The sequence below is a fragment of the Sphaeramia orbicularis genome, chromosome 17 (assembly GCF_902148855.1).
Source record: "Sphaeramia orbicularis chromosome 17, fSphaOr1.1, whole genome shotgun sequence".
In the NCBI taxonomy this organism is placed as follows: Eukaryota; Metazoa; Chordata; class Actinopteri; order Kurtiformes; family Apogonidae; genus Sphaeramia; species Sphaeramia orbicularis.
The window spans coordinates 29,302,407-29,323,664 of NC_043973.1; the positions used below are offsets into that span (position 1 = coordinate 29,302,407).

General features: G+C 37.6%; 1 protein-coding gene across 1 annotated transcript in view; it reads left to right on the top strand.

Moving 5' to 3' along the window:
• The window catches only part of b4galt2 (UDP-Gal:betaGlcNAc beta 1,4- galactosyltransferase, polypeptide 2), a 356,229-nt gene that overhangs the window by 42,417 nt on the left and 292,554 nt on the right, over nt 1-21,258 (top strand). Inside the window, exon 2 of the mRNA XM_030161145.1 lies at nt 7,297-8,269. Coding sequence (XP_030017005.1) covers nt 7,921-8,269 — 349 coding nt within the window. The 5' untranslated portion in view covers nt 7,297-7,920. The remainder of the gene's footprint in view (nt 1-7,296; nt 8,270-21,258) is intronic.

Genomic DNA, 21,258 nt, shown 5'->3' on the forward strand with positions numbered 1-21,258 from the left:
TACACAGACAGATGGTAAACAGAAAGATTATTTAAATATTTATTTCCATACCTTCACTGCTTTTTTCTAAACAGTGCCTGTAACACGGCAGTAAAACGGCAGGAACATGACTGGTTCAAAAACCCAGAAAAGTCACTGATCTGTATCTTCATCTTCCTTCTGCTTATTAAACCACTGCAGTCATCTTCTTCAGTGCTGGAGTTGAACATCCTCAAAGGCTCCATCACACACCTTCTACGTCTCTCCTCCGTTGTTGCTCAATGGCACTTCCATGCTGCAGCTGTGTTTCCTTCTTAGACAGACACATCGATTACTTTTACCTTAAAAGCTGCAAAATATGCATTTCTTCGTGTGTTTTCCATGATGAGGGTTTGTGCATGACACGCAAAATGATTGTTAAATGTTAGGATTAAAACTTCTCCTCTTCATCACCTCTTCCACCTGTCTGTCTCACTTTTGCGCTTCCTGCTAGAACGCCCCCTGGAGGCCGTTAGCCCGTATAAATGTATACTCGAGCTGCATCGCTGTATAAGCCGCAGGGTTCAAAACGAGAAAAAAGTAGCGGCTTGTAGTCCGGAAAGTACGGTAAACATGAACTCCCTGAATGCCTGATCCATCTGCCATTCTTGTTTCAGGCGTAAACATACATATCATTTCCCAAACGCTTCATTTTCCCTGACAAAAAACATGACCTAAAATACCATAAACATGTGGATAAAAAGCCCCAAATAAAAAATGTTTGCTGTGAAACATCCTTGGTGATGTGGACAGGGTTTTTCTGCTCCTGATTTCCTGCGGTGCCACATTTCATTCTTACACAGCTGAACACCTGTTGGACACTAAGGCCAACCTGAATGCCCCAGAGCTCTGCTGTTGAAGCAGAAAATCAGCCTCTGTCTCCCTGATTTTCTGTCTCTGTGCTCAACTGCATGTTTGACTCCATCCTTGGTACCTTACATGCCAGCCTGTTTAGTCGCTGAAGAGCTGCACATCTGTGAAAGAAATCCCCCGCCCCACAAGTATTATGATGAGATTGGCATAGTCCTTTGGTCAGCAGAAGTCCATCTCATTAACCAGACGATGAACACACACACACACACACACACACACACACCCCTGGAGGCTCCGTCTTGGCAGTCTTGACTTCGCTGCCCACGGACAAAAGGCAGACGTGGCAATAGCGGCCAACAGTCTGAATGGGCAGCAGACATCAGCTCAGTCACTCAGCATATGTTGCTGTTTGCTGCATTTTGCCTCTGCTTTACTCTGGAAACGGCCTGTAACGGTGGCTCACCATTACCTTCTTGATTTATGTATATTGTAGTTAATTGACAGGGGTAAGGATTAGGGATGTAAACAATTAATCGACTAATGATTAATTGTCAATAAGAATTTTCTCGATTAAATTATTAATTGCCCTTTTCCACCCGTCCACACCTGTCTGAAGGCTGTCAGTTTGTCCATGCTGCAATGCCACAGCTGGAATAGCTGGCCATTGAACCGGATCATGGCATTGATGAGTTAGAGTGGCTTTATGGACATGGTGGAGCCAAACACAGACCGGCCTGTCTGTTTGTGGGAGCGGTACACCCCCACATAAATACACGCACAAATGGGGAGTCAGTATCGGATCAGAGCGTTTTCTCTGGAGGTTGGTCTAGTTCACGGTCAGTGAGACAGAAGTTGAAAACATCCTCCAGGCTCCTGATCCGGGACACAGGTATGCTGAACATTATGTCCTGCAGTCACCCCGGTGGACACGGGAAAAAGCGTGCGGGAGGGGTTGGGGGTTAAAGTTTGCAAAGCTTCAGGAGATAGGGAAAAGATAAATGAGTGAAAAGTTTCACTTTCACTTCTGTGGGGGTACGGACTGCACCTCCCCGTACCCCTATAGAACAGGTGTCAAACATGTGGCCCGGGGGCCAAATCCAGCCCGCCAAAGGTTCCAGTGTGGCCTGTGAGATGAATTTACAAAGTGCAAAATGCAAAAATGACCCTGAAGATATTAACAGTCAAGGGCATCAAACTCAAAAATAACAGCATAATAACCTAGAAATAGTGACTCCAAATGTTCTTCTTGGTTTAATGTGAGAAAAATAATATGATATTTTGCCTCTAAATAATGGCAACACCAATATTTTCTATTTGATTTATTGCAAAGAACATTAAATTCTAATATCCTTTAACAATAAAATGTCAATAACCTGAACAAATATTAACAACTTGAAATGTCTAAAGAAAATAAGTGCAATTTTTTACAATATTCTGCCTGTTTTGTGCTTTGGTAGATCTGATCTGTAATGCACATGTAGAAATCATAAGTTGAGGCATAATATTGATAAAATTGTACTCATTTTTCCTCAGAAATTTCAGTTTTTTCCAGTTATTCACATCCTCTTTGTTTTGGATAGAAATAGTTTCATCATTTATTGTTATTTTTTGCACTAAAAAATTTGGAGTTATCATTATTTATAGGCTATTATGCTATTATTTGACTGGTCCAGACCACTTCAGATCAAATTGGGCTGAATGTGGCCCCTGAAAGAAAATGAGTTTGAGACCCCTGCCCTATAGTATTATAAGTAGGACGGAAAGTGACGCACACACACGTGGTTAACAACCAACACGCACGCATCCCCTGGCACGTGTGTGGCCGCGTGCCCCCCCCCCCCCACACACACACACACACACACTGATGAAATGCACTCGCGTACACCCCCCCATTACACACTGCCACACCAAGAGATGAATTCCACAGGAAACACTGACTGTATCCAATGGTTCAATAAATCAGTCATTAAGGAATATGACATGTTTTTTTTCATGATGTATAGAAACAGTATTTAGTTTTCATTCTTAAAGACTGTACTGAAAGAGAAATTCAGGTTCTCAGGAAAATCGCCGCTTATCAATTAATTGTTAATCGATTGATAAGGGCAACCAACTAATGATTAATGAATTAATCGATAATTTGCATCCCTAGTAAGGATAAGTGCGTGTTTAACATGTAATAAATAAGCACACTGGTGGTATATTTGTAAACATTTATTGATAAGTTGTAAATTGCTTGATTGTGTGACTCATTTGGGTCGTGACAGACACATGAGTCACATGAAGGATGCCGGGTCGGTCCTCCTCATGTATATGTCACAGTAGAGATTGAAATCCAGTAGGATTCGTAATCCTACAAGGACAGATAGGAATTTTAGTTTGTCCTAGGACAAACTGAAATCCTATAAGAAATATTACAATTTTATTTTTATATACCTTATATTTGGAACCAATATTCACTTTTAAAGTCTTTGAAAAGGTTCATTAAGCATCTGTGTGTTATTTATGCAATAAATTATATACATTTTTCAAATCGCATTTTAAATATTGTTTTGTGTTTTCTGGCCTTTTATTTTGATATAGTAGGTTTAAAGTGAAGAAAATAATAGGCATATGAGATAGATGAAGTTGTGCTGAAAAAAAGATCCCAAACATGGGTATAGTAAACATATGTTTATATAGTATATAAAGGCAAAATCAAAAGGACTGAAAAACAGACAAAACAGGCTCAGACCACTAAGGGTTAATATTTGAATGTTTCTGCCAACAGAAAGTACATTGTGCCAATCATTTTATTTCTTTTTTTTTTTTTTTTTTTTTTTTTTTTTTAATACAACTTGGTTAAATTATTTCAGTGTGTGTATTAGTACTTTTTGAACATTTTGAGCACAATTTCAACAATACTGCGATAATAATGATAACCGTGATAATTGTGGTCACAATAACTGTGATATGAAATTTTCCTATCATTACATCCCTAGCTGCATGTAATGTCAATGGTGAATCACTGTGTGCCCGTGTATGTGTGCCAGTGTATTATTTAATATACTGATAATGAAGATGTCCATAAAAGTTCAGTGTTAAACTCAAAGGTTATTTTTATCAAAACAGAGAAAAATGAAGCAAAAGTGGTATTTTCAGCAAACTACATAGATTCACTCATTAACTGAACATAAAAACAAGTGTCTACAACTACTGTAATTTGTTAAACTACAGTTTCACTGGAAAATCAATATTGCAGATGACTGTGGAGCCTCCTAATGTTCAAATGGGTCATATCTGATGATGATGAAAAGCTAAGAAACTGCATTTTACCTGAATCATTTACAAGTATTGATAGGATTCAAGGGTTTAAAGTTGGTAAACAGGTTAAATCAGCAGATGCTTGTGGTCGCTGGTGGCTGTTTGAGGCTTTGAGAGTTAAAACACTAAAATAACACTAGACCTGCAGGTGTTTGGACCATTTGGTATAAAGTTTATTCACATCACGTATGCGTCATGAGCTTTCAGTGAAGTTCCATATGTTTGTAATGTAGTGAAGAATCACTAGTATCATCCAATCACATTCACATAATGGTTTTAACCTTAGAACACTGTAAACAACTTCATTTAAAGATGTCTCTTGTAAAGTCATGATTGAAAAGTTGGGGGGCAGTAATAGTTGTTGGCCAATAACAGTTTTTGTTTAATCAGTAAGTTTCCGATCATTAAATCAAACTCTATGTTGATAAAAACAAATCAAAAAACTCAGAAGCATTGTTCAGATCATAAATATTAGCATCTTAGTGCACCTCTGAAATCTTTCTTTCTTTCTTTTTTTTTTTTTACCTGGTAGCTTAACTGTGCTCAAGTGATTTCAAGGTAAAATTAATTCAAGAGATGAGCCACTGCTCCATCCAAAGGTGAAGATCAGGTGCTTATTTTGTTCATTTATTTTAATGCTATTATTATTATTTCAAAATGAACAAAGCAAATGTAGTGTCAGTCGTTTTTTATGTGTCTTCAGTTTCTTGTTTCTTTCTTTTGAGTTTTAGCAGTAGAAGGAGGAAATGCAAAATACAATGACGTTTACCTCGCGAACAAAAATGTACTTGTATTTTTAGTGGATCATGTTAATTTGAAGCTTTTTAGAGGTCTATATTTCTGGACATCATCTTCCATTTTTTGTTTTAGCAATTTCCATATAGAACAATTGCAATCAAGCTGGAGGCTACAACAATTAATTGAGAACGTAGCGGACAGAACAATGAAAGTAATTGTTAGATGACTTTCACAGCTTTTAAATTAAATAACATTTTATCTTGTTTTGACATGGATGTGATTTTGGATGTGTATCAAAACCACCAGACTCACTTAACAAAAACAACAGTTTTACCTCCATCTGTTGTGTTGGTGACTTTGGCGCTTGTTCACATTAGTTTGGATGAAAACTAACAAACAAATTAAAGGCAGGAGTGAGTGCAATGGCTAAATTGCTGCTTTTGTCGAAGGCGTCTGACAGCTTTGAATAAAGAGATGTATCAAAACCATTACGGCTAAAATTTGCTTAGAGGTCTTATTTCTGTCTTTGTGCATAAGAAATCAACCTAAGTGAATCTCCAAAGGAACTTTGTGTTGGTAAATGCAAGTTCTGCAAATGTACAGGATTTCAGTTCTGTTCAACATGTTGATGCTCATATGAACTATGTTTTCAGCTCAAAAATGTCCAATTTCATCACAATTAATGCTATATTTTCATGTCACAAATGGCCAAGTTATATTTGAACTGAATTTACCTGAAAAACTAATATTCTATTCTTTTAGATTCCCTAATTTTTGTTACAAGATTCTATCCTACATATCACATGTTTTATTTGTACAGGTTCAATCTGGAGTATGGTGCTGATCCATCCATTATGTTACGCCAATACATACATGAAGAATGGCACACGTCACTTTTTAAATGAACAGTTTTCTAATAATAAGCATTTTTATAAAGAAATAACAATTCTGTATTGTTATTTACTCTTTAGTCTGATGATAAACTATACAATAAATAATTCTGATACTAGTTTTTGCACAGGGATCATTAGTGTAAACGGTGACATGGCTGCAGAGCATCAGTATGATGGGATCTGTAACAACCATGTCACATCCGTCCACTGCCACATTTTGTGTGTTTGTGTCAGCTGTTATTGTTTTAGATCCACAATACTAACATTTATGAATAAGAGGAGAATTAGCAATAGTAAGTCTATAAGTTTATTCCTAATAAAGTACTGGTACTGACCAGAGCATCACGGGTAATGTCACGTCCGTCCACCAGCAAAAGTTTTCACATACACGTGCTATTCCAAATCCAGTATTTCTGAAAATAGAGCTTCCACTGTCAAATAATATCAGTAGTCTGTGCACAAATGGATTAGCATTATTTCAACACAGTTCTATACATTTCTTACAACTTTTTTTTGACAAAAATGGCCACTCATTTGACCCCCTAAGTAAATTTTAGCCGATTAGTGTTGTTATCAAAGACTCCTGGGTTTGTATTATTGTAATGCTTTATCAAGATGACACGTGTTTAAGCAATAAGCAAACTCTAATGTGGCATTATTCACTAGAAATGCAAATCTCTTAACAGTAAAAATCTACATTTATTCATCTTTTTTTTTAACCCCACCGTAGAAAATTAGTGTTAACATCCATCCTTTTCCAGTCACAATAATCTTTACTGCTCTCCCTGACTCTCTCCGTTTTTTTTTTTTTTTTTTTCTAAAAAGTTGTTTGTCGGACAAGCTTTATTATCTACTTTAGCCTCATTTTCGTTTTCGTCTCTCATTTATTGGAAAAGCTATAAACCTATAGTGAGTGTGGCCTGTGGGAAAACTAAGTGGCTTCTCTGTCTCCCCTTTGCTTCTATGTTCACTTCATTGTGTATTCTCACTTTCCATCATAGATGCTTTTTAAACCACTTGACTGGAAAATTGACTTGGCATGTCGATTCAGAGCAGCTCCAGTCAAGGCTCCTTGTTTATTTGCATCCATAGGTTCTTTTGTTGTTGATTCTGTTTCTGACAAATTCTCATGTGTGCTTTTCTTTTTTTTTTTTTCTTTTCTTTTTTTTTCCTACAGAGAGCCAACTTCTAAATTTATTTCACTGTTATTCAACCAGGCATATCGAATAAAGCAAGGTCACTGAATACTCCAAAATGCCACAGGAAGATCGATGATGTTCAGTTTCATTTTATACAGCGAATAATGCAATAAGTCATTGTACTGGGGGGAAAATGCACATTTATAATTAATGGCGCTGCACCTGCGTTGCTTTAAATGAGCAGTCAAAACATTAGCATGGTGTATCTGCACACAACCATCCTTTTACTTAAACATTTGATGAATTACTGTAATTAAATCGCATTTAACATTGATTTAGCTTCATTCTAATTTATTTTAATGCATGTTTTCCCTGTCTCTGTCTTCCCTCAGGTGCCTGAGACTTTCTTGTTAAAGACCACCAGCCTGCAAACTCTGCAAGTCTGACTAAGAGGAAGTCACCTCCACTGAAACGTCAGCTGACCCGGTGCTCTCGTCACTGATGAATGTATGCTGCCGCCACCGTTGATGGAAAGTTTTGTGTCTCTGGATGGATCAGACTTGCTTTTAACACTGGGATACCATATCACTGACATATGACTTCATGTCTGTATCTCTGCTCTGCGTTGGTATGTCTTAGATGACATTACATATAGCATTAGTACTTGTTTAAATACCTACAGTGAAGACTATTAACAAGTGCTCAAGGTCCTTGTATCTCACTGTGGGGTCAAGGCTCATAATTTCAGTGCTTTTGTCATGCAGGCATTCTGTGGACACACCACAAATAAGCTGGTGTCGCAGACTGTGGGAACCCTACATAACGGCATAGCGCCAATGACCCCATGACCCCTGCAGAAGTTAGATAGTTGTGTGTCAGCCAATCGCATGTCCTTGTCAGAGATCTAACAGCAGCTCCTATTGCCCTCATGGCTGTCAGGATGAGCGCATGCCCGTAGCCACACCACGCCAGCGTTGTCGCGGCTGGCCGTCGCGGGACGGTCATTTTCCTCGGCCATGACCCGGCTGATGTTGGGCCGGACCCTGGAGCGCATTTGTAAAGGTGTCCTGCTGCTCTGCCTGCTCCACTTCCTCATCATGATGATACTGTACTTTGACGTCTACTCTCAGCGCTTTGACCTCTTCAGCCGCTTCAACAACGGCCGCAACGGATCCAGGAATAACATTAGCGGAGCAGCAGGAAGCGGACATCATTATTACTATTATAACCTCTCCAGGCCAAATGCAACGTTAGCCAGCTACCTGGCCACAGGTGAGCAGCTGGTGCTGAGTATCCAGCCTGAGACCAATCAGACGCCTTCCCCGAAGCCGCTGCCGCCGTGCCCCGAGAGCCCGCCAGGCCTGGGTGAGTAACACTTATGAAGCACTCCACTGTTTTCAAGTACCACAGTGATTCATACTGTCACTGGAATACTGTTTCTAGTCAGTGTCGGTGTGACAGTAGGGTTTGAGCTTTAAATACAGAGTGTTAACGCTTGTATGTCGTGGAGTTCAACTATTCCCATTATGTTCTGAAGTAACTACAGAGGTGGTGACTGTGACTTTCTGAGCCAACACTGATGTTTGTTGATGTTGGAACTGATGTTGTTGTTTTGTTATGTTTTTTTTCTTTCTCATATTCAATTCAAATTCATGGAATAATCTGTTAAAGTTCACTGTGTAAGAGCATTTAGGAGGATCTAAATGCCAAAATAGATTACAATGTTCAGATTTATGTTTTCATTAGTAAATAACCATATGAAAAAAGGAATATGGATGGGTCATTCATGGAGTCTGCCATATTGTGATGTCATTTTTCTATAGTAGCTAAGAACTGCAATCGTTGACCTTTTCTTCCTTTTGTTAATGTTGAGGTGCATTACCGTCACCTATTATTTTTAAGTGTGAGTTAATATTTTCTCAAATAAGACAGCACTGAATTTAACAAATTATACATTTCTTGGATAAACATCGCAGATAAACAGATAAACACTGCAATTGTCATCTTATTTGGCTACATCTGTGCTTCCTTGTATTAACTTGTACTATAGTATTTTGGCGGCCGCACGTGTGAGCTGGAGATTAGATTTTTTTTCACTTCATTCAAGTTGTATGCAGTTCAGTAATCATTTTTCATGACCTGTTTGTTGTATTTATTCTTCTAGTTTATCCACATACTCAATACCATAACCCCGGAGGATGTGTACGTCATTGATTCGTGTAATGCATAGTGGGGATGAGACCTTGCCCGAAGCTGCAGGGTACATTTATACATTCCATAAATAAATGCATTTCCCAGTCTGTTTCCAATTAGCAGAAGAGCAAGTGAAGCCATAATTTTGTTTTTCCAGGTCAGCATGAAACATAAAATAGATTTAATGTCAACGATTTGCACTGTGGCTCTTTAGCCTGGTAGGCTCAAAGCGAAGCTATTAACAGAAAATCAAGCAGTTGGACACACGGGTACACAGCCGAGAAGAAAGATGAAAACACTTTCAACATTTCTTTATTCTTAAAAGATCAGTAATGCTGAATAAGTACATGTACTTCAGTTGTAGAACTGTGTTTACAGTAGATTTGAATCATTTGCATTCATTATACTTTAAACTTTAACAAATGTAGTGTTTGCAATTTGTCATAATCTACATGAAGCTTGAAAAATCTCACATTAATTTGATTTTAAGAACAGCTAAAAAAACAGGTCAGTATGAAAACTTTACTTCTACTTGAACCCTTAAAGACCCAGTGCTACTTTTGTGGCAGTTCCCAAATGAATTTTTCTCTCTATTTAACCTTTCTTAAGTGATTTATCACCATTTATTGTAATTTTATCGTCTGTATTTTGGATTTTTTTCTTATATTTAATTTGCTGATCATGTAGATGTTCATAAAAACTCAGATTAAAGTTGAGGGTTATTTTATCAGAAACAGAGAAAACTGAAGAAAAGGTGATTTTTCCAGCAAACATATCAACATATATAACTGAACATAAACTCAGTGTCTCCATCCACTGTCATTGATCCAAATCTATGGGTTTTACTGGTGAATCAATGTGGTAGAAGATGACAGTGTTTCCATGGTAACTACAGAGCCTCTGAACGTCCAAATGGGTCATATCTGATGACCATGAAAAGATGACAAACTATATTTTACACCAATTATTTACATGTATTGACAGGATTAGTGGATCAACAGGTTTTAAACAGTTTACATCAGTAGACAGTTTTGGTCAGCGGTGGATATTTTGGGTCTTTATGGGTTAAATGCACATCTTACTTTAAATACACAAGTTTTCACACTAACTCCATAATTGTCTGTGCGTATTCTGGGAAAAAAAGGCCATTCATCGTCGCTCATATTGAACCACAGGACTGTACAGTGAGCTTGTGAATCACTTTCATCAGCAAAAAGCTTTTTAATTAACCGACGCTACTGTAGCTGTACACACACATCACAGTAACACACACAGTAAACGTCGCAGATGGGTTGGAAAATAACGTACACCGGCGTTCGCACATACGCTCACATGCACATGTCCAAACAAACACACACCTCATTATCATTGGTCTCCATCCACCCAACAAATCAGAGGTTGATGGAGTCACACTAAGCCGTGGGTTTACTAAATCTATAATTACATAGTGGACACACACTTCCCTGCCTCCAGCGGCTCTGTCTGACATGAGCACTCATTGATAATGGACTTTAGAAAGGATCTCCTGCTGATGTTTTTTCACATGAGCTAAATCAGCCTTGACTGTCCATCCTTTGTTTATCTCTGCCCTTTTTATTCTGACACCAGGTAAAAAAAAACAAAAAAACAAATCATAATAATTAGATGAAATTTAACATCAGAGTTCACAGACAAGGCTTGTTTTGAAACTTAGAACACCAAGAAAGAGCTTATTGTAAAGACAATACTGCTCTAAGAATCACACATGCAATATTTAATAAGTTAATAGTTCATATGTGTATCAGAGACATTGTTCAATTCAGTAGGTTTAATTACTTACATTATTGGTATCCTTGTGCCAAAAATAATGTTTTTAATAAACCTTGCAAGAACATTTGGGTAATGACAGTAAAAATGTTAGTTTGATGCAAGTGTAAAAGCATTGTGCCCAGAGTTTTTCTTATTATTTAAGCCAAATTAATGTCAAATGAATATGGAGAGCGAGAAACTAAATGAGCTTTCCCAGATCAGATACTTACAGTTGGTCCCTAGTGGACTTAAGCTTTTATTTATTATCCTTTATAGCTTTTGCAAATGATACTACACACATATGGTTATTATAATATTCTAAAACAATGTCAAATTGAATTTTTAAAAAAAATTGTTTTCCTTTGGGAGGATTCCTAAAATACCCATCTGTGCGCTGAATTTTTTTTTTTTTTTTTTTTTTATAAACTTGTTGAAATGAAAGGCATTTGCAGAGATATACTAATATGAATAAAACTGTGAACAAGTGGTGCCAGGCACAACAAACCCCGCCCCTCGCACGTACTGTAGCTTATTTTGGCATCGATCCAGCTGATGTCAACATGTCTATGTGTGTGTGCTGATGTCAGCGTATTAATTGCCTCTATATATGTGCCACGTTTGAAGTAAATTGAAACAAAATTGATGTTTTTGTGGACATTTGAAATTTTAAGTCAATGGGAGAAAAAAAGATTGAAAAAATTCATAAAAAATGTTGAACTTTGACCTACTTTTCCCAAAATGTAATGGCGTATATTCTGGGTCACTTGCAGTCTATAAACTCAATTTGGTATGAATCCAACCACTATCTTTGCTGCTACAGACATTTGAAATTTCACCCATTATAAGTAAATGGGGGAAAAAAAATGGAAAAATTCATGAAAAATTTTGAACTTTGACCTACTTTTCCCAAAATATAATGAGATCTATTCTGGGTCACTGGCAATCTATAAACCCAATTTGGTATGAATTCAAGTAGGGGTGTGTATTGGCAAGAATCTGGTGATACTATACAAATCACAATACTAGGACCACGATACAATATATCACGATATATCATGATACTGTTAAAAAGGCAATTTTTTTTATTGTTTTTTTTTTTTTTTTTTTTTTTTTTTTTAAGATTATTTCCTGGAAGAATTGAATTACACCAGAAATGCACACAAATGCTAAACACATTTTTATTTGATCAGAACAGGATTTACTGTTTTATCACAAAATGTTCCTGTGTTCAAACTGAAATTCTGTTTTATAGACATTACAGTTTCAGATCCTGTTCAAATGTTCATATTCTATTAGTTCAGAACTAACATCATAACAGTATTTTAGTTCAATCCCAACAAAGGAACTAACATTATTGAATAAAAGCGTGTTAAATAATAAATAAAATATAATCAATAAAGAAAAACAAAACAAAATTGAACCTCCACAATATCTGCATTTGAATAAATACCTAAAAATATCGATACAGTACTTTTTAATATCGCTACAGTGTCGTGAAATGAAATATTGCGATATATTGCAGAACCGATATTTTCTTACACCCCTAAATTCAAGCAATAGTTTTGCGGCCAGTGTTAACAAACAAACAAAGAAACAAACAAACCAAACCAAAAACAATACCCCTTGCCTCTCCTTCAAGGGGGGGGTAATAAACCTCAGTAAATGTTGACAGCTGTCATGAACATGGAGTGAATAATTGTTAAAAAAAACATGAAAAAAAAAATTAAACAACTTTATTAGAATTGCAGCCCAGAAAACCAAGGGAAAAGCCTGAATGTACCAGTAACACAAAAAGGTGACATAAGCTCATATTGGATTTTAATATCATAAACTAATGTGGATTGAATTAATCATAATTACTCATGCCATTTAAGTGTCAAAGTGATGAAATGCGTATCATTCATTTGCTGTTACACCATTTGACATTTTCCTTCACTTTTACTTTTGGTTAAATAGTGTAAACATCATTTCAGATGATTCTACCAAAAACCTGAATAACTCACCTGCCAAAGTATTTACCACAGATATATAAAACTATTTCTTATTTTCATTAGAGCTACATATTCTCTCATTCAGTCATATTCACTGCATTGTATTTAGTTCAGTCGTCAGTAATTTAATGTGAGTGAATTCTGGTCAGTTGCAGGATTTATTCTTTTACTCCTTGCTGTCTTGTAATTGCAAATTTCTCTTTTGAGTTTGTCGCTTTTCTCGTTCATATTTTCTGCTTTGAACTCTGAGGAGTAAGCAGATTTACTTCTTTCACTTCTCTTGTAAGACTCTGCTTTCATACTATATATATAGTATGAATACAGAATGTCGCTCTTTCTTTATGACAATGATTTGTATTTTTCTCAAATGTGCTCAGCATTCTGTTTCTGATGAAAAAAAGAAATGTTTCTTATTCTCTCCCACCTGTTCTGTCGTAAATGAGCTTTGTAAATGTAATCCCCCCGCAAGCTCTATTGTGGCAGTGTCAACATTTTTTTCCTCTCCTTTTTTTTTTTTTTTTACTGATTGGTTTTCTCATTTGATAATGACGTTTGTAACGTACTTTGAAATTGGGAGTGTGAGATAAAGCTGTCAGGTTGATTTGTCTGGAGCTGAGGTTCGCTGATTCCATTATTTGGGCTGGAATTGGCTGTCACTGACTCTGGGTTTGGCATTCATACCAGGCACAGGTGTACTCTTGTAGCTTATCTCTCCCTTTCTCCGTGATGGAGTGGCTGCCTAGGGGCTGTAATGAGCAGGAAGGCAGAGAAAGACTGAGCGAGTCTGTTTTTCAGTCACAGGTGCAGAGAGAGAGAGAGAGAGAGAGAGAGAGAGAGAGAAAGAGAGAGAGAGAGAGAGAGAGAGAGAGAGAGAGAGAAAGATCTAATGGGTGGTGGTATGAAGGTTGGTATGAAGTGAGACAGACAGAGAGGCGGGATAGAGTGAAGGAAGGAACAGCAGGTGGAGAGGTGATGGGATGTTGAGCGAAAAGAGAGAGAGGACTTGAATAGAGAGAGAGAGAGAGAGAGAGAGAGAGAGAGAGAGAGAGAGAGAAACAAACAAACAAGCCCTTGGCTGTCCCAGAACACCAGCTGACAGGTGCTGCCTGTATGAGTGGCGAGCATCCATACTCTATATCCCGGCCTGATGTGTGTGTGTGTGTGTGTGTGTGTGTGTGTGTGTGTTATCGGGAGCTGATGTGTGAAAAAAATGCAAAGCTCAGACAAACACCGCCAAAGGAAATGATCCTCTTTGTTGTTAAAAAGTCCTGTCTGTCTTTATTAAGTGTAACACTGTCCTGTTTGTGTCTCATCTGTACTGTCTGACATTTTGTAATTCCACTCTGTTGTAAATATAGTCTGTGTAGTTTTTATTACTATTATTATGGCTATTTCATGTTGTTTTTTGTACTATCTTTATGCATGCACACTTTTTCTTGCACTTTATTCTGCTGAATTGTTGAATTTCCCCATTGTGGGATCAGTAAAGTCTAATCCAGGGGTGTCAAACTCATGTTAGTTCAGGGGACACAAAAAACCCAATATGACCTGCAGTGGGCCGCATCATTAAAATAATAACATAATAATACATAAATAATATCAATTCCAAAATTTGTATGTCTAATTTTTATGTTTTAGAGTGAAAAAAGTAAGATTATATTATCGAAATTTCTACATCTACAAACTATCTTTTAAAAAAATATGGAAAAACATGAACCATGACCAAAATGAAATTTATTAAGAAAAAAAATGCAATTTTAACAATTTATGCCATTATTTGGCCTCAGCTTCTCATTTTTACATGTTCATTACAACGTACAGATCACAGTAGATCTACAAATGCACAAAACATTTAATAACAGACAGAATATTGGTACAGTCACTCTTAAATCTCTTAAGACATTTCAGGTTGTTCATATTTGTTCAGGTTTTTCACATTTTTTGTAAAAGGCTAGTCTGTAAATGTTAACATTTTTGTGTATTTTTTTTTTTTTTTTACACTAAAACAAAGCAAAAAATACATGGTTTTCGTTATTTATATTTCATTATGATAGTATCTTACTGGTCTGACCCACTTTAGATGGAATTGAACTAAATTTATTTTGTTATCCTTGATTGTTAAAGGTCCCATATTATGCAAATCTCACTTTGTGAAAGTTTTCTTATAGTAGTGTGTGTTGCAGTAGCCTCATTATGAGGTTCGAATTTGAAAACTGTCTGTTTCCTTCCTGCCTCGCTACACCACATTTTGTTAAAATGCCTGCTCAAACGGCCGAGTTTGAGTTGTGTCCGTTTATGACGACATAAGCGGATTTAACTCCTCCCCCTGACTGTGCCCCCACCCTGCATGAAAAGGTAAGCCCCACCCTGGCAAAGCGAGCCCCACCCTGGCAAAGTACCTCTTGGACAACAAACATGGCGAAGGCGAGACACACAAGTTGTGGTGTTGTTGGCTGCACACACCAACACAAAAGTTTATTTTTGCTCCCCACTTCCGAGCCTCTCCGTAAAAAGTGGCTGGATTCTATCTGTGATGGTCATGTACCAAACAACATTCCCAAACGCTTGTATGTGTGTGCCCGGCATTTCACGGACGAGTGTTTTTTTAACATGGGCCCATACAGCTCCGGCTTAGCACAAAGACTCAGAATCAAGAAGGACGCAGTACCAACGCTTCGTGACCCAAGTACAAGTGTAGGAGATGTAAGTTCTTATCATTTTTTTGTATCTTTACTGCATAACCCTACATTACGGATAAGCTGGTGGTTGTTGATGTGTACGTCTAACGTTAGCATGGCAGCTAACATAGCTCGGTTACTGCTGCTAACGTTTGCGTCCCCGTTAACATGCAAGAGCTGATAATATCAAGAGACATTCAACATAACTACTTTGAACACGGGCCTTTTGTGGTTGGCATCAGTATAGTTGGCATCAAGCTTGTTAGTAGCTGCCTGCATTAGTGGCGGCAGGCGTCTTTCCGTGTCAGGTCCACGAACCCGACACAACACCGCCGTTTTCCGTCGGGGCTCAATCACGCCTCAAGGCAAAGAAAGCCAGTGTTTGGAAAGACGTTCTGTCTGAGACATGTGTATTGTAGACGAGAGAGGGGCATTTCAGACAGGTGACTTGTGTATTCAGAACATTGAACGCTAGCGTAAGCCGCGTCCACTCCCAGAGAGGGGAGGGGGAGTGGGCGTGGACAGATGCGTTCATTTGCATACCCGGAAGCAGGCCCAGAAACAGCCTGTTCTGAGGAGGGCTGGTGAGAGTGACTTTTTCAACCCCTGAAACTCCGAACAAAGGATGATTTTGGGGCGAACAAACTTAAATACTATGTTTTTGGGCTTCTGAGACCTATATGACGTGGCTGAAAAATAGCATAATATGGGACCTTTAATATCTTCAGTGTAATTTTTGTATTTCACTAATTCATCTTGCGGGCTGGATTGGACCCTTTGGTGGGCCGGTTTTGGCCCCTGGGCCACATGTTTGACACCCCTGGTCTAATCTAATCTAATCAAAAGTAAAACCTCTTATATTGTCTCCGTACTGATTTAGGTGTACTTCCAACTTTTTTTTTTCGTTTTAGTTTCGTTTTACAAAATATCTCCATAACATAGACGGAGCATAATGAAATAAAAGTCAGGAGCATTGACCCATTGTTTTTTGAATCTAGTAGTTTGGTATTTGGCTAGTTTGAGCCAGAAGTGACCATATTTGGATAAAAGGGGAGGAGCTACAGGGGTCAGAGGTAAGTTCATGCTAAATGCTACCCTAATGACTTGGTAAAATGGTAAACTTCATAAAGCATAGAGTGGAACCTAGTAACTACAGCTTCAGTGTAGTCAGGAAAAGAAAAAAAAAAGTGATCTGTCAATCAAAGCCTGACGGGACAGACAGGAAAGAAGGGGGAGGAGTTTAGAGATGTACCACCAGATCATAAACAAGACCTTAATTAGCCCTCAAAAAAAAAAAAAAAAAGATTGACTTTAGAGAAAAATGTGGTGAAATTCAAGGGAGCTGGAGCTTTATGGAGCCAACTCCAGCTACTGTCAGTGATATAACAACTTTAAAGTACAGCCACATTGGCTTAAGAACACACAAATGAGCACAAGCCATTGTTTCTGATGGACTCGTAGCTATGAATGCTGTGAATCGAGTAATATTGGACATAAAAGTGGGAGATGTAAATTTAAAGTTCAGATTTTTTTTTTTGTTTTGTTTTCCTACAACACTTATACATCTGTGCATTTCTTAAATGTGTTTGAGTTCAACAAGAGCCATGAATTCAGTCAGATGCATTCCCTATTAGAACTTCTTTCAGTTAACAGCACTTATGTCCAAAAATATGACATCACAAAACACACTGGCGTTGTCTCCAACCTAGTCCAAGTGAATGTTTGTGTCAAATTTGAAGAAATTCCCTCAAGGTGTTCCTGAGATATTGCACTAAGAAGAATAGACAGACACAAGACCACAGTGATCTTGACCTTTGACCTTTGTCCTTTGAGCACAGTTTGCTCTGAATTTTACAACATTTTTTTTATGACACTGTTCTTGAGATATTGAGCGTTAAACACAAAAATGACAAAAATTAACCTTCATATTGTATATCTCTGCTGTTGTTTGAGCCATAGACAAAGACAGATGCACATTCATTACACAAAACAACAATAACCACACACCAAGTGAATGTTTACATGTCGTTATCCTCACCGCATAATTGCTTAACTCATATTTTTGGCCAAATTGTGATATCTGCGTAACTTTACTCTCCTAATAGTGCTGCTTCATTTAATGCCAATATCACAATTTGGCCCAAAATATGACTTAGGCAGTTATGTTATGAGGCTAATGATGTGTATGAGTGTCCCAAATGTAAAGAAACATAGTATCCACATTATTGCGGACAAGGCATAAAACATAGATCTTAATTCTATTTGTGTTGTTCATTACAGGCTGCTGAATGTGCGACAAATCAGTGTTGTATCTGCTTTACACTCGACCGTAGCAGGATTTTATGTGCTCTGTTTTGCTCTCTAACTATTAAATATGCAGTTTTCTACATTGTAATTGTAGCCAGGATATATTCAGACATTTCTGTGCATGTTTCTGTGTGTGTATGTGTGTGTGTGTGTGTGTGTGTGTGTGTGTGTGTGTGTGAAATCTCCTCAAGCTTGAACTCTATTATTTATTCTTGCCATTAATTACTTCCTCCTACACTCGCGACATGTGGACACTTCAGTTCACCCACACACATATACAGCTCAGTGGGAGGTTAAAAGCTATTTTCCAAGCCTTGTCTTAATTGGATGCTCTACGGGGTCTTTCCCAATCAAATGTAATTAGTGGGAATTAACTGTCGTCTTACATTGTACAAAAGCGCCGATGGAAGACACGGTGCTGGATGTACCTGAGTCACCCACGTCAGGTGAGACATGAACATCACCGCTGTTTGGAATAAAAGGACGTCTGTAGTTTTACTGACGACAAATTTGCAAAAGCAGGTTCTTTGTTTTCTCTACCGGAATCTTCTTCACACTGAGTTGTACCGTTCTCTCATCACCTAGCAACTGTTGCAGGTAATGAACAAAAATGATGTAAGACTAACAATGGCTGATTCTGCATTACACAAATCTATCCTTAGGTTCATATTACAGTTTTTTTTTAATTACAAAACACTAAGAAGAAGAACCATCCTTGTCATGACGGAGTAATCAGAGCAGAAATATCTGTAGACCAGATGGATGTTTATTTCCTGGACTGTATTATGGGTCTGCAGGTCTCTAAGGGGACAATTAAAAAGCCATATTTTGTGCATTAACTACAACAGCCTAATCATACAGTATATAGTGCAGCCGTGTTATGAATATACACAATTTATGTATGACTGCAAAGATTCAGTGACTCAGTGCTGAGATGGTGCTGCATCATTGAGCTGCTCATCTATCATGAAGCATGAAGAGAACTACTAAGATCTCAGTTCAGAAATATTCTATCTCCCTCAGTCAGTCACTGTATTAAGCTTATAACAGGTTGACGAGGTCTGTCCATTAAATGGCCATTTTACAAACATACAAAGCAGATACTTCCTGTAAAAAAAAGCACCAACACCTGTGATGCTAGTGCTTTTGTGCACTTGTTAATGGAGCAAGAGATTATGAAAATCTAGTCATTACATAGTAGTTATTGATCTCATTAGTGGCTTTTCCATTGGACATCTGTCCAGAAGTTTACCGATATTTACTGTGTTGGGTAATGTTGGTTTTTCCATTAAATCACAAATGCGATTTATTTATTGTTGTGAGATGACATGAGAAGTCATTCCATAAACATGGCGATGAATGTAAATATCACATTGATTTACAGATCTATTCATTATTATTATTATTATTATATATTACCCCTCTATCCCGTACTAAATTAAAAAAGGATTCGGTTTCCTGGTGTGTCCACACATACTGCACCGTGTTTCTTTTAAAACTTTTCTCTGTTTGTTGTAACATCCATCAACATCCATTTTTTTTTATTTCACATGATTCTAGTGGCAGAAAAAGGTCTTTCCATTGCGGTTTTGCATGTTATACCAATTTCACTACACCTGAAAAACCACCTCTTACCAGTGCAAAAACTTTTCATTGAAAAACGAGAATTTTGGCGATTTTCCATTAGTCAAATTTTTAGGTGGAAGTTACATTTGTGCAATTTGAGTGTCAATGGAAATTCGACTATTGATAAACATGGCAGGGGGCTGTTTGGTTTGCAGGACTTGGATACATTGAACTAGACTGATTTACATGTTCGGTAAACAGTCTGAGTAGACCAGTCTGATAGACGGTATAAAAATTGGACAAACTCTCTGTGATGTCATCCATTGGTTTCTGAGCTGCAGTTTGGAAGCAAAAACATGTGTGACATGGCCGTCTCCATACTGCATTTATGGAAACATGTGAATGGAGAAGTGGGAGGGCCCGACCACATCAACTAACAGTTTAATCATAAGAAATCAAGTAATTTCAGATACTGAATGTCAACACATATGGTTGATACCAGTGATGTCAAAGTTGTGCAGTGTATTAACACTAGTAATGTCAGTTTCAGCTAATTAGCAAGCTAGCTGACAGAACGTATAATTCAATGCATATTAACACTAACATTAGCTAATGCAGTTAAGTAATGTTTGTTATTGTAGCCTAGTTAAGGTAAATGTCATAACTGAATCAGAACTGCCTGTCATGGAGAAAAATAAGTTGCTCACTTCTAATTGCAGCCAAGCAGGCAGCATTCACAGCAGACGGACACTCAGCTGTCAATCATGCAGTCACATCATTATGGATGCACAACATTTTGGCTTTGGATAATTTAAATATATGAGTTATATAAAAACTTACAGTCCCTACAGTTATCATAGAGTAAATGAACCATAAACTGTTTTTGCACCAGGCTGTAAACATGTTTATTTCTGCTGTAAAGTTGACTTTATTAACATAAGGGGGTCTATGTAGGAGGACTCTCATTTGGATCCAGCCCCTAGTGGACATTGAAGGTACTGCAGATTTTGACACCACTGCATTGGTTGCCACATGCTTGGTGCATGACCCTGAAGTAGAGTATTCAGCACATACATTCCTCCATTCAGGAGTCTTTTCTTCTTGATCTTGATTTCATTGAAAACTGGAGGCCATGTGTGTAAATGGAAGCATCCATTGGAGTGTTACACTTACACGTGTCCTTCATGCATTCACTGAACTAAGGTACTCAAGCACTAAAAAAACCAACAAAACAAGAAAAAAGCCCATTTATTCCATATGGTATGTTGTACTGGCTCGTCATGTTTTCCATTTCTTCTTCTTTATGATTCTTCAGTGTTTCCTTTGGAATGGATCTCAACCACTGTTCCGTGTTGTAAAACCTTAAAATTTTAAATTCAGGACTTTAACATGCATAGCCAAATGTGTGGGCCTATTAATGATTTTTTGTATCTAATGTACGGTGGGGTGGCAAGGAAGTTTACCAGCAGAAACACTGTTTTTAATGCTTGTTGCGGTGGCACTGGAGACCCAAGGACACTTTTGCTGAAACAAGAAATGGAAGGTATCACGGTTCGCTCTTCTGCAATTGAATTAATACAAAAGCAATGTAATAACCTTGAGTAATGAGATAAAATTGATTGAATATGCAAACAATGTTAAGATCATGCAAAATGCACAGCACGTTTGAACCTCAGCACACGCATATTCTAGTTAAGTACATTTTCCAGTCTGCTTTTCCACTTCTGGAACAGAAAGGTGTAGTCGTGTTTTATTCATAGCTAGAGAGAGTAATTTGAATGGAGTGACACGTCCCTTGTAACTCTGAACTTTTACATGTGCGTCCCCTGTG